The 13,364-nt window shown below is 39.7% G+C and overlaps 1 protein-coding gene across 1 annotated transcript in view; it reads right to left on the bottom strand.

Moving 5' to 3' along the window:
* The window catches only part of LOC144020064 (cytoplasmic phosphatidylinositol transfer protein 1-like), a 57,646-nt gene that overhangs the window by 4,982 nt on the left and 39,300 nt on the right, over window positions 1–13,364 (bottom strand). Inside the window, exons 2-6 of the mRNA XM_077523099.1 lie at window positions 6,325–6,473; window positions 4,777–4,865; window positions 3,351–3,358; window positions 2,495–2,566; window positions 185–280 (exon numbers count right to left, since the gene is read on the bottom strand). Of these exons, the coding sequence (XP_077379225.1) occupies window positions 185–280; window positions 2,495–2,566; window positions 3,351–3,358; window positions 4,777–4,865; window positions 6,325–6,473 (414 nt within the window). The remainder of the gene's footprint in view (window positions 1–184; window positions 281–2,494; window positions 2,567–3,350; window positions 3,359–4,776; window positions 4,866–6,324; window positions 6,474–13,364) is intronic.

The raw sequence follows: 13,364 nt of genomic DNA, 5'->3' as shown, positions 1-13,364 counted from the left end.
CCACTAAGATTGAAGAGATTAAACATTTTCAAAACGTAAACAATGAAAATGGTGAATTCTTTTCATGTCACTAACACATTTTCTCACAGTTTTTTTTTTTTTTTTAAAAATCACTTCCTTTGTGTCAATTCCAGCCAGAAGATTCTGATGACACTCAACAGACACAAGACACGACAGACCTCACCTCTGACTCCTTATAGTAGCGGTCAGGGATGTCATCGTAAGCAATGTCGACAAAACACACCTCCCTCTCCTGGTCCTTCAACTCCGAGTCAAAGATCTGTTCAAACAAATACTTCAGTTTGAGATGAGGGAATATGATGACACAACAACTCAAAATTGTCTCGAGAAAGGATCAAGGCTGGAATGTATGATTATTTTGTAGCACCTGACAAACCCAATAGGGGGCACCATATCCATGTCTATTTCTTCACAATGCCTTACTGTGTTATACACTGATGGACTGCAACAATAAAACCACTAAAAGATTCAGTGTAAAGACAAATGCAAGAGTCCTACAATAAATAGTCATTCATGCGATTTTCTAGGCCGTGAGGCCAAACCTCTCCCCTGCACGATGCCACACAATATGTCAATATATCTCAAAAGTCTAACGTCCACACAAGGGTCTTCCTGTGTACCCCGGAAAATGACCCAGAACAAAACGTAGAACAACCTTTACGGTTCCACTATATGAAATAAACATTGGAGTAAAAACAGGATATTTGTTGTCATCACTACTGCTTAGGAATTTTGTCAGCATTATGCTGTTCATCATCTTAATCTTTTGAGGCACAGCATTAATCCTTCGGTATCCCTCCAGGGGAAGATTATAGTAGAATGTCACATTATTATACACAAACACACAAGAGACACTCATGCAGTGGCATCTAAGTGCATGCACCATAGATGTCGGAGTGAAGAACAGGTTTGCACAATGTGGTGTCCTAGTTGAGGGTGCTCTGCTTTGCCTAAGAGCCACATCAGCAGTTCTTGAATATGAACAGGTTCTCAAACTGGGGTAGCTGAGCACCGAGGGTCCATGAACTGGAGATTGTGGTCCACAAAATAAATCACAATAAATAATCACATTTTTATTTGTATTTTATTTATGTATTTATTTTTTACGTTCTTTATTTTAGAAAATATTGCAGCAGGTAATTTTTTAAAATGTATTTATTTTATTGTTGTTATTATTATTATTTATTTATTTTATTTATTTGTTTTTTTGCATTTATGGGTGCACTGGTATGTACAGTGGTTCATTATAAGGGGTCCTTGGAAAATTAACTCCCCTGTAAGGAGTCCTGGTCGCCAAAACATTTGACACTACTGTTCTAAAACATTCAGTCCATTAGTAGTCCAAGTTGTTGTTTTTCCTCAACTTTCTGAGTTGAAGAGTGCTTCTATTTGTGCTGTTGATATCATTAAGAGCAGCTGCATGTCTTCCTGTTATGTCAGCACTTTGTCACCATGTTGAATGTGAACATTTTCTCCATGGAATATTTTTTTATCTTAGCCTTCAAGGGTGTGATTGACAGTGTGTTTGAGCACTTGTGGCATAAGACGGGTGATATGTTAGCATGCTTGCGCACACAGGGATAAAGAGAGGGCAAGATGTGGTGCTTAAGAAATGTCAAGGCAAAGACACATGAAGGAGTGGAGAGGAAAGATGAGAGATTTGTACCATGGATCATACAGCACTTTGCATGCAGCAAATGTTTGTTTTACACTGCTTTATCTATAAAATTGAGTTGAGACTTAGTCCAAATTGATTGTTTAGTTGTGCCAGAAAACACAAAACTCAATTAAATGCCGAAGATATATTTATTGCGGAAATCATTTCATTTCAAGGGCCACAATTGCATGATCTGATCAAGTGAAGATGCAAGTGATTTTAGCATTGGTGGCCAAAATCATGGGTCATCGGATGACATGGGGTTTATAAGCAGCCATAAATAAATGCATCCATCAAATCTATCAAACAATAAGTCCAAATGTGAATGCTTCTCTGCTCCATGCTAAGTGACAAATTGAAGGAAATTAACTGAATGAATGAAAAAAGATGTTATTGAAAATGGGTGATAATCTTTTTTCATATTCTTATCCATGTGTGCTGCTACTGTCCACTTTGCTGCTATAAAACAGAAATATACTGATTGCAGAATTAACATTAATTTACACAACAGTAGACAAGTTTGTGTACTTGTATTTGCCTGTGGCCAGTGCATGTGGAATTCTTGATGTGCTGCACCCTTTCCAAATGGACCCAGTTCACTTTAATAGCCACTCACTTCCTGACCAGTGACCACAAATACTTATTGCCCTTCCCTTGCACCATGGACCAGGAAAAAGAAGGGCGAGCAGGCCAACAAGTCTTTGGCAGACTCAAAACTCATGCAGTGATCTTCAATAATACAAATAGCTCATGCTGTGGCCAAGTCTTCTACAATCTACAATCGTGTTATCTACTTTCAATTCAGGGTGCACTTACGTTATCATTGATGCCTTTGTTGTCCTCGTATTTCGTCTCTATGTGAATGGAGAACTTGGGAAGGAATGAGCACTGTAATAAAAAAAAAAAGAGCAACACATACATTATTAAACATGTTTCTCAGTTGAAGTCTAGTTTATGAACTGCAACTTAAAAGTGTCTCGTAAGCCAAATGCTGCTTTAAAACTTTATTGTGCTGGTGAGAAGATTCTGCCAAAGAAGCTGTAAACTTCAGCTTGAACGCATTTAGGGACAGAGTCACTTGACAAAGCAAATTCAGCCTTGATGTGTCAACACTGACACATGCATGGCAAATTCTTCCCACACTAAAACAAATATCAGGCATTCTGTCACTAACTTGTCAACATTTTCTTTTCCATCCCATAAACGTGCATGACTCATGCTGTTGACATTTGTCATCTACATAATAGACATTCAGAAGCAAAGTGAAGGCCATTATTATACTGTGAATCTTCCAATACTTCTAATCACGGGGGACAATGACCCCTTTGTCATTTTTGCAACCATGAATCACGATATTTTTGAGGACGAAATTCAATTTTTTCCCCCTGCATGGAATCACTTCAAAAATAATGTTACAGTAAATGCTAGAAAATGGTGAGTCAGTCTGCTCAAGGGATGGCAGTATATTAGTTATTTGCAAGTGCATTAAAAAAAAGAAAAAAAAATGAATTGAATGCAGCTGATGTGTTTAGCTTCAAATGCTTCTAAGGACGACCTGACAAAAATAACAATAATAATAACAAATCGCCTAAATCTCTCTCTCTCTATTTTACCTTCATGCACAAGACAGATGCAATTTGATACATGCAAAAATGGTAAGAAATATACTTACCGTGTATTCTATAAGGTGGAGGACACACATCAGGTCATGTCCAGAAAAGCACAACAACAACAAAAGAAAATTAAACACGCACATCTTCCCAAATACATTCAAATATTAAAGGGATACTTGACTCATTGAGCCATTTTCAGAAGTAAAAAGTTAACATTTTGTCCAGAATTAATTTGATAACTTCATTATTTTTCATTGTACAATTAATACCTTTAAAAAACTATTTTTTCCCACTTGCTGTCAATCTGAAGATGAAGTAGACAAAGACCAATTATGGCTCAGTTTGCTGACCAAACCCAGAAAACAGGTGAACCATGATTGGTCGTTACCTCAGCACAGGTGATGTCATCTTCAGTCGACAGCAAGTGAGAAAAAAAAAATAGTGTTTAAAAGTATTAATTGTACATGAATGACAATGAAGTTATCAAATTAATTCTGGATAAAATATTAATTTTTTACTTCTAAAAATAGCTCAATGGGTCAAGTATCCCTTTAACACATTTAATTAATAGTATGAACGAATAAACAGTATGCGGAATACAATTTCATGATTACATGTTCATGTTTTCACTATGAGGAAAAGTGAGGAACACAGGCAGCACAAGTGTGACTTACAATGTGATCACTGAGTCACCATCAATCTAGTCGTTAAATGTCAGCATGGCATACAGCGCGCACCGTTTCTACAGACGTTTTCTTTTTTTTTCCCCCATTAAGGGGCATCAAATATCCCTGTGTGCACATACTTGGCAATGTGTAGCTTCATAGTAGCACTGGGGATGCACCATATAAGCCGAGTGTCTCAATAAATGAATGACTCTTAATAATGTGTGAATGCGAGTAGTGTTGTTCCGATACCGATACTGGTATCGGCAGAGGTGCCGATACTGCATAAAAACAGTGGTATCGGTATCGGTGACTACTCACAAGTAACATGCCGATACCATTAATTCCAACGCTAATATAGGATTTTGGATGCAGCATCTTATGTCTTGCTCGTGCACAAAATTCACTGATATGTGACATGTTCACTGCATGCCGATCTGAGATATCCTATTGGCCCTTGAATGCTCTCAACCAATGGCAGGACAGCTTTTTCATGTTGAGGAAAAAAAAAACTTAAGTATCGTGGTATCAGTATCGGCCGATACTGCAAAGCTGGGTATCGGGAGCCAAAAAACGGTATCGGAACAACACTAAATGCGAGTAAGAATAGCTGTTTGTGTGCCCTGCAGTTGACTGGCAACCAGCCTCTAGTGTAAAATGTCTCTCGCACAAAGTAAGCACCACTTGAGCACATTCGGCTGATTACTGTCCCTTCCTGTAAGATGAAACCTAATGTTGTGTAAATGTTCAGTGTGCACGTGGAAGTCACCTTCAAGACAGTAAAAGCCAAAGCAGATGCTGATTTGTGCGACATGCTCACCTGTGATGGTGTAAGGGTAGTAGTTCCACGCCTTCTCGGTCACATAGAAAATTTTAGGAACCACTGCTCGAGCCCAGCTGGGAAGTTTACTGCAGAGACAGAAAGCGGTGAGGAGCTGCCGAAGCAGACTTAAGGCTCAAATGGCTTCAGTAATATAAGCAGTCATCTTGTTCTACTTGCTCACAGCACAGATTAGTGGAACCAAAGAGAAGTGTGGATTCCAAAACGGCTCGAAGACATACACAGAAATAGTCACACAATATAAGACCACATAATGGATAATGTATCAAATGTGGCATGTTTCCATCTGACCTTCCTCTGATTTGACAAGGACACCGACTGTAATCAAAAGTAGGATAAAGATACATAAGGATACATAAAATGTAGCGTATGCACGAGTATTTCTCTCTTCATCTCTGTGCTAGTGGCAGACATGCCGCCTACACCTTCATCTGTTGATTTCTCCCATCCCTTGCTTTACTCTGTTAAATATGTCTGCCAGCAACTGTGTGGCCAAGCCTTCAAGCTGAGTGAGCGGCTGGCGAATTCTTTTTTTTTAAACATGGCTGGTAAAAACAACATTTGAAAAACATGAACGGAAACAAGTGTTCCAAAAAACTAAAAAGGCATCATTTAATGCAATCACAAACTCAAACATTCAATCTGCTCTTTGAGAAGATTACTGGTAACTAGCATTGAGTGCTAAAGAAGTGATTTGAAGTGAACAGAAAAATTAAAAAGGGTGATTTGGAACAAATGATGAACATATTTTGCTACTGGAAGTAATTTCCACTTGGATTATATTGACTGTCAGTACATGAATTGAAACAACTTCTTGAGCTTATACTTTGCTGCTGCAGGGCACCACTCTGTCGAGTCAGCATTAATGCTACCCCTGCATGGTGGATGCTGACACAGGTGATTGGGCTCCAGCGAGTCGCCTGCAACTTCTTTTGTCCACCTCTCTTCTCTCCTCCTGCCATTGTTCTCTCCTTTTCCATCTTTACTGGTTTAGACTTCAGGGATTCAACTGTATCACAGAATGTTTCACTAAAATGTGTGTTTAATAGCCATCTTCTTAATTATTGGTCTTTTTGTAGGATTATGCAAAAACTCATTTAGCCGCTAGAACACTTTTTAGAGGAATGGGTATCCTTATAAAAAAAAATTAAAAAAAAGTCTAAATACAGTATTATGATTAATATGGAATTTGTGGAATATGAATTAAGCCGCAAAAGCCACCCATATTTTTATCCATTTGAGACGGTGGCCATTTTACCACTTGCTGTCAACTGAAAATGACATCATAGTTGCTCAGGGTAACAACCAATCACGGCTCAGCTTTTTTTTTTTCAGTTGACAGCAAGTTCCTTGGATGAAAATGGGTGATTTTGACACAAAAAAAATCTGTGAAAGCGCAAGACCGTGAAAAGTGAACAGCGTTATAGCAAGGGATGTACATCACTGAAGAAAAAAGGTTGAGAACTATTGTTCTACACAACTGTAACGCAACAGTTACTGAGTTATAAGGGATGTTAAGCGACTGACCTGTTGAGGTAGACCCGTTTTTCTGTGAACTGCCCCTGCCCGTGCATGGGGTCCTCAAAAGGTTCGTTCTGGACAACTTCCACGCCTTCCCCTCGGTCGCTCTGTTCATGGCTGTGTTTGCTGATCATGTAAAGCTGCCCAATGCGGTACTGGAAGATAGAGAAAGAAAATAACACTTCAACATACATATTTGATCTCAAACAGATGGAATAGCAGGTCCATGTTTGATGGCTAGTTGCTGGTTGGCTGCTGTCGAGCAAAACAAGTCGCTGGTTTTACAAGTCATGGGCAGTCCAATGGCCTGCAGAGACGCTGAGGAAAAGCAATAAGCACAGCAGCATCTGATAGACCAGATGGGACACTTGCTTCGTGTCTGAACTGCTACAGTAAATATTCTCCCTGCCGACTGGGATTGGCTCCAGTTACCCACGGCCCGAAAGGGGATAAGCGGTATAGAACATGGATGGATGGATTGATTTGTTTTCTTTCACAAGCTTTAAAGCAGCAGGGCTGGAAGCCTGCAGATGGAAATTTAAACACGCCACACTCGCATTGCTTGCTGCTCTCTTTCCCTATGACCTTTACCTGGCATGAAGCTGTGCTGTGAAATTCTGTCAGAAGGGAAAGACCACGCAATCATCTGAAATAGATTTCAATATGCGCCAACTCAGCACCCGTCCAGATCTCTGCCAGTTTCTGGTAGAGATCAATACAACAAATGCCTCTAGGTCCAGCATGGTCATCCTTAGATGATGAGAAAGATTGCAAAAGCAAGCAAAAACTACAGCTTACTGCTGAAACATCTGCGGCGGTATTACCCAAGTATACAGTATACAATAAACAGAGATGGTGACTCGCAACTCTGAGTCGGACTCGTGAGAGACTTAAGTCGTTATTGTTTGAAACTTGCAACTCGACTACTCGTCCACTAGGGATGTAACGATATCCAAACATCACAATACAATATTATCACGACACTGTGGGGAGGTTGGCGATATTAAAAAAAGGTCACAATATTGGAAAAAAAAAAAAAGAATTAATACATAAAAAGCACAATATTGTGCTTTTGTACATTACAGCAATGCATATAAACCACCTACTATCTCTAATAACACTTAACATTGAGGCACTTACTTGCTAATGCACGCACAACACATTGAGTTCCTCCACATATTGACTCAATTCACAAGCATAATACGACGATCATCTGACGATTAGCATAGATTTTAAACATAGAAGGGCCAAAACATCCCAAATGAAAATTAAACTGTACAAAAAAAAATAACCATCAGAGGATGCTAGAACTGCACAAATGGAAATGGACCTCTTTTTTTTTTTTTTTTTTTTAACAGATGTGTTGCTTTTAATATCATGACATGACGACGACAATATTGTGGTAGTTTTAATATCACAATATTACCATTATCGTTACATCCCTACTAATGACTCGAGACTTGACATGGACTCCTCTTTTGAGACTCATAAACATCACGAGTCTTATGGTGAGGCTTGCTGTCATTTTCTCTCTGTATGTACTGTACGTGTGTATGTAGGTACGTGCCCCATGCAAGCAACATCCAATGTTAATGACGAAGAGTAGACAAATGCGACAACAATAAAACAAACAAAAAAGAAAAACAATGACCAACATGGCAAACTTGGAGCAACAGACTGCTTGCAGTGATGCCGTTTGTTACAGCTTTTGCTTTCAAAGACTATCCGGCAACACAAAAGAAGACTTTCCAAATTCAAAGTATGTGGAGTTCAAATTACCGATGCAAAGACGACAAAACATACATCCTCCCTGATGCGTGTTTTGAGTTATTTGGGTTACAATATCTGTAATGTCACAAGACAGTGGCCAAACGTACACGTGGTGTTGTGGCTAACTACACGCAAGTGTGGCTCCGATATTTTTATACTGTTTAGCCACAATGGCTACAAGGTTTCATGACCCAGTGCCAACCCTCAAACGAGATTCTGCAATACAATATAAAGACATTTAAATAATGTGCCCCCACCTTATACTGAAGGCACTCTGTCACATTGACTCTATTAGTAAGGCGTCATCACTTTCACAAAGCCGCTAACGCAGTAAAGGCGTTCCTAAAAGCAGCTGTGGCAAGAGTGACCCAGCCAACCTCAGATCAACTGTGAATAATGTAGTTGATCTCTACTGTCTCTTCTTCACGCCACATAAGAAATGAGGGATTGAGGGACGCTGATGCAGAGGACAAACCGAGGGTGAGGAACAGAGGGCAGAGTTGGTAAAACAAAAATAGCATGACATCAGCCTCATTTCATGTCCATTTAATCAAGACATCAGCCGTCTCTGGCGTCATAACCTAAAAATTACAAGGATGCGGGTACATCGATGCGATAATTTGAACAGCGTGCTGGCCACAAACGCGCATTAGTGAAAGATTACACAACAGCAAATGAAAGCTTGGATAAACTGATTGAACAGCTCTTTTGTTAACAGCCACTCAAGTAAAACGGGCAATCACCCCCGAGAATAATGCAATAATGAAGTACTCCTGGCTTGTTCTTATCTGGAATCTTCACAGGATAATTATTTCATAGTCAAACAACGAAGAGGCCAGTGCTTTCCTTGGCGTTATTTGATTTGCTGACAAGCCACTCTGATTCGTTATTTTCCTTAAATCAATGAAGTGGGTTGTTATCGTTACATCACAGCACCAAATAAATTGCTAAAACACACACAACAACCAAAGGACCAGGTCATATTGCCTGAGCCACAACATTCTGTATTTTTGCCTAACAACATTGAAATTCCAAACTAATTTGCACATTGCCAGATCTCATGGCAAGTCATGCACAGTAAATAGAAAACCGTAGCATGACATTAGTCCACTATACGCTGTGAACCAGCATATTTCAGTCTTATGGAAGGAGATGTAGAAGTTAGCCAAACAACTGGCATGTTTAATATGCTATGGATTTCAAAGGACAACAACTGTAGGTGCCTCTCAATAACTAAATATTGTAATTTTCATCATTTCAGTCCAATTCAATTAGGGTCGCACGTGAGTTGGAGCCTGTCGCAGCTTACGTCTTGAAAATTCTATAGCTACTTATCGGAAGGCCAATTCCAACAGTCCCACAATTTCAGCGTTTCCCATTTGTTGTTTACCGACTGTGAAAGTGAGTGCGGCTAATAAAGTACTGGAGGAAACCGCTATTTACTCCAAGTACAGTGTGATGTGAGGAACAATCATAGAAGTACCAACCAGGTTGCTATTTGAACAACATATCTACAATGCAACCAATAAAATCTGATTAATTATCATGATTAATAGATACATTGCGCTCAGCATAGACTAATGCCATAATAAATTATACTTGTAAAGGGAGTCCAATAACCTTTATTTTTTTTCCCCCGATTCTAAAATTGTTAAGCATCTTCAGCATGAGGGAAATCAGTTTGCTTTAAATCGATCTAAATAGTTCATGATTCAGTACATTTTGCTCCTTTCTGTCTCATTTCATGTCTGGCTCTATTGCTGTGTAACAACGTTAAGCTTTGTCCAGCCTGTGAGAATTCACCGCAATCTCAAAAGCCTTGAACACATTAACAGAAATGCAGTTTCACCTCTTACGTGGGCTTAAAAGTGTCAATGGGCTTGAGAGGTAGCCCATAGTGTTGGCAGAGAAACACACAAATATAATTTGATGTGTTAAGCTGCATCGATCAATATGCGGTGCATCTATCCCTCTGATGTACACCTCCATTATATAGAAAAGCCAGCTCGACAGCTGTTAAATCAGTTTTAACTCCAATATGTCCTTAGAGGTTCCTTGACAGTGATCTAATGACTTCACTTCTGGCTTTCTGCATATAATACAATCTATAATACAAAAATAATACCATTCCAAATTATCTAGATGTAATGAAATGAAGCATCACTATAGAACAAAGATATATTGTATATTATACATGCTAAGTAACCAGTTCAGGGCGTAATGCACACTAATGCCTTTGCAAATCACCCTGCTGGACTTGCAGTCGGCCACACTGCTGCTGACCTCCAGGAACATACTTTCTGTCTATCCAAGAGACCGTTTTGCCGTCACTAAATCTGAAACACTCTCAGGTGTAACATAAGAGCGGGGACCTTTCTAATGTGATTTTAATCCCACCGTTTCTGTGCTGAAGACGTAAAAATTGCAACAGCGATGACAGTAACAGCATAAAAATAATACTTGGTTCATTGTTGGAATAAATGAGTTCAGTTCTTCCTTTGGTTTTAGTGTGTGGGCGGCCTGTAACCCGCTGTTATGGTCGCATCATAAAAAATCTGCACAAGTGTGAGCGGTGGGTTAGGCTGTTTATACAATAAATACTCTGCCATCATGTGGTAAAAGGACAATGATTAAACGATATAAATGTGACAAATTCAATGAGATAATGATTATGCAGTCAGAAGCAGTGATGACAGTTATGCGCTACTAACTCAATAATGCTGCTACTTCAAGTAACAAGCAATGTAAATTGTTGTAACCAAATTAACAGTGTGATTAAAAGGTACTATTAAAGCATTACAATAAGTTAGCAAAATATTCAACTGTAACTGTTTCTTATAAAAAGGCAATAGCAGACAATTGCCAGTAGCTGCAATGGTCACCACATCAAATCCGTCAATTTCAAAACTATCTTAAGTCATGATAATGATCATCCATTTCAGTATTTCACCATAGAAATTGTGGCCTTTCCCGACATTACAGGGATATTACAACTTACAACAAAAGAAAAACACGGCCAAAAAGTGGAAAAGCCCTTTTGGTACTCGGCTCAGAGGTGGTTAGTAATGAGTGACAGTTACTACATTTACTTAAGTAATGGTATTGCTTTTTAATATTACTTAATTATTTTAGTTAAGAATGAATAATATGATAAGTATTAGTTAATTTGGTGCACGCTGAAAGTGTAAGGTTCTACAAGTTCTTAGTGATTCCACAATCACTATCTTGTGCTATAATTGTCTATAATTAAGATGGTAATAACATCCTTTGGGAGTTATGCAGTGATTCCCCACACTGGGGGGAAAAAAAAAAAAAAACAGTTCCACATTATTTGGTGTAAATTAAGGGTGTCACGATTTCGATTTTTTATCGAAATCGATCGAAATTACGTCACGATTTCGAGCATCGAAATAGAGAGAGGACACACGATTCGATGCCCCCCCCCCCCGCGCCCGCCGCCACCGCCGCCACCGCCACCTCCCAGGAAAGCAAATGAGACGCACCCATTCAGCTACTAGCTAACGGCACTTGTTAGCTGACTTCTCCTGCAGTCATGATGGCAAGCGCGGACAGACACAGCAATGGTGCTTCAAGCCGCTCCCGCTTCTCTCGTCACCAGTTTGGAAACATTTTGCGTTCCCGGTGAGTTATGTCGACAACGTTCACGTTGTCGATAAAAAGACCACAGTTGCAAGATATGCTATGTGCGCGTACTGTACTCGGCCACGGTGTTACGCCCGGCTCGTCAAGGGGAAGGGAAGTAACACAATAACAGAAAATATAGAGTAGATAAACACGGGTCGACTTTAACATCTGAGTAGTTTTAATTGAAATTTCAGGCAGGGGTTTGACAAGGGAGTGAAAGTGGAAGGTGAACAAATAATAACCGCATTTGACAGAACTGACAGAACGGAGGAGAAACAACAATAACCGGATACACAATAGCGTCGCGCTGGCACAGTCGTCCAATCGGAGTGTCGCGCTGGCACAGTCGTCCAATCGGAGTGTCGCGCTGGCACAGTCCTCCAATCGGAGTGTCGCGCTGGCACAGTCGTCCAATCGGAGTGTCGCGCTGGCACAGTCGTCCAATCGGAGTGTCGCGCTGGCACAGTCCTCCAATCGGAGTGTCGCGCTGGCACAGTCGTCCAATCGGAGTGTCGCGCTGGCACAGTCCTCCAATCAGAGTGTCGCGCTGGCGCATTCAAACTGAAGTACCATTATACGGGCACCAGCCGACACAAACACATACATACTAGGGGAGCGGAGCCGGCGGCGGGCCCGAGCCGCCAGCCGTAACAACGGGAAACACGACAAACATGACGGGACATTTACGCAGGCATCACAAAGATTTAGATTTATCAAATTCAACTAGAAGTGGGAAAACAACGGTCCAACCAACTATTTCATCCTCATTTACAGTGAAACTTCCACACACTTCAGCTCGCGCGAAACGCCAGATCCATAGGTCTATTTATAGCAGCAGACCTGCAGCCTTGGAAAACGCTGGATTCAAACATTTAATTAGTGTACTTGAACCACGCTACAGTATGCCCAGCAACTGTAAATGTTGGGATATAGTTTGTTCAGGCTGTATTTGTTCCATGACTTTGGATACAATATATTTTTTGTTGTTGTTGCACATTGCACATTATTTTAAGAGGAACGCACAGCACACTGTTGTAACCAAAAACAGTCAATAGATGGCAGGCACCCACTGTGACTTTTTGTTTTTGTTTTTTTATTTTTTATTTTACACTTCAGTAAGAACAAGACGGTTAACTTTATATTGTAAATAAATTCTTTGAATTTGATCATTCCTGCCTAATGTCAATTATCATATATTACATAAATTTACACAAAAATAATATGGAAATTGCATCACCTATATGTAGCCGATCTTTTGAAATAAGATTTACTGTACAATGAATAGAACCAATGATCATAGACTAGCCTTAGCCTACAGAAGCATATGCCTCTGTGTTATAAAGTGGGGGAGCGGAAAAAAAAAAAAAAAAAAAAATCGAAAAAAAAATCGAATCGTGACCCCAAAATCGAAATTTAAATCGAATCGTGGAGTTGGCGAATCGTGACACCCCTAGTGTAAATACATTTTTACAAATTAAATAGACGAATGAATGAATGAATGAATGAATGAATGAATGAATGAATTTGAAAAATGGCTCTCAGTGCAACTCAATTATAAGGGTCAGCTTGTGAAACACAGCTTTGCAGCCTTTCCCACAATCATTAATCACACACTTAAAATAATCCCATAC

Source organism: Festucalex cinctus, chromosome 6 (assembly GCF_051991245.1).
Source record: "Festucalex cinctus isolate MCC-2025b chromosome 6, RoL_Fcin_1.0, whole genome shotgun sequence".
Taxonomy (NCBI): Eukaryota; Metazoa; Chordata; class Actinopteri; order Syngnathiformes; family Syngnathidae; genus Festucalex; species Festucalex cinctus.
The sequence above is the reverse complement of the archived record's forward strand: the minus strand, read 5'-3'. Positions and strand labels throughout refer to the sequence as shown.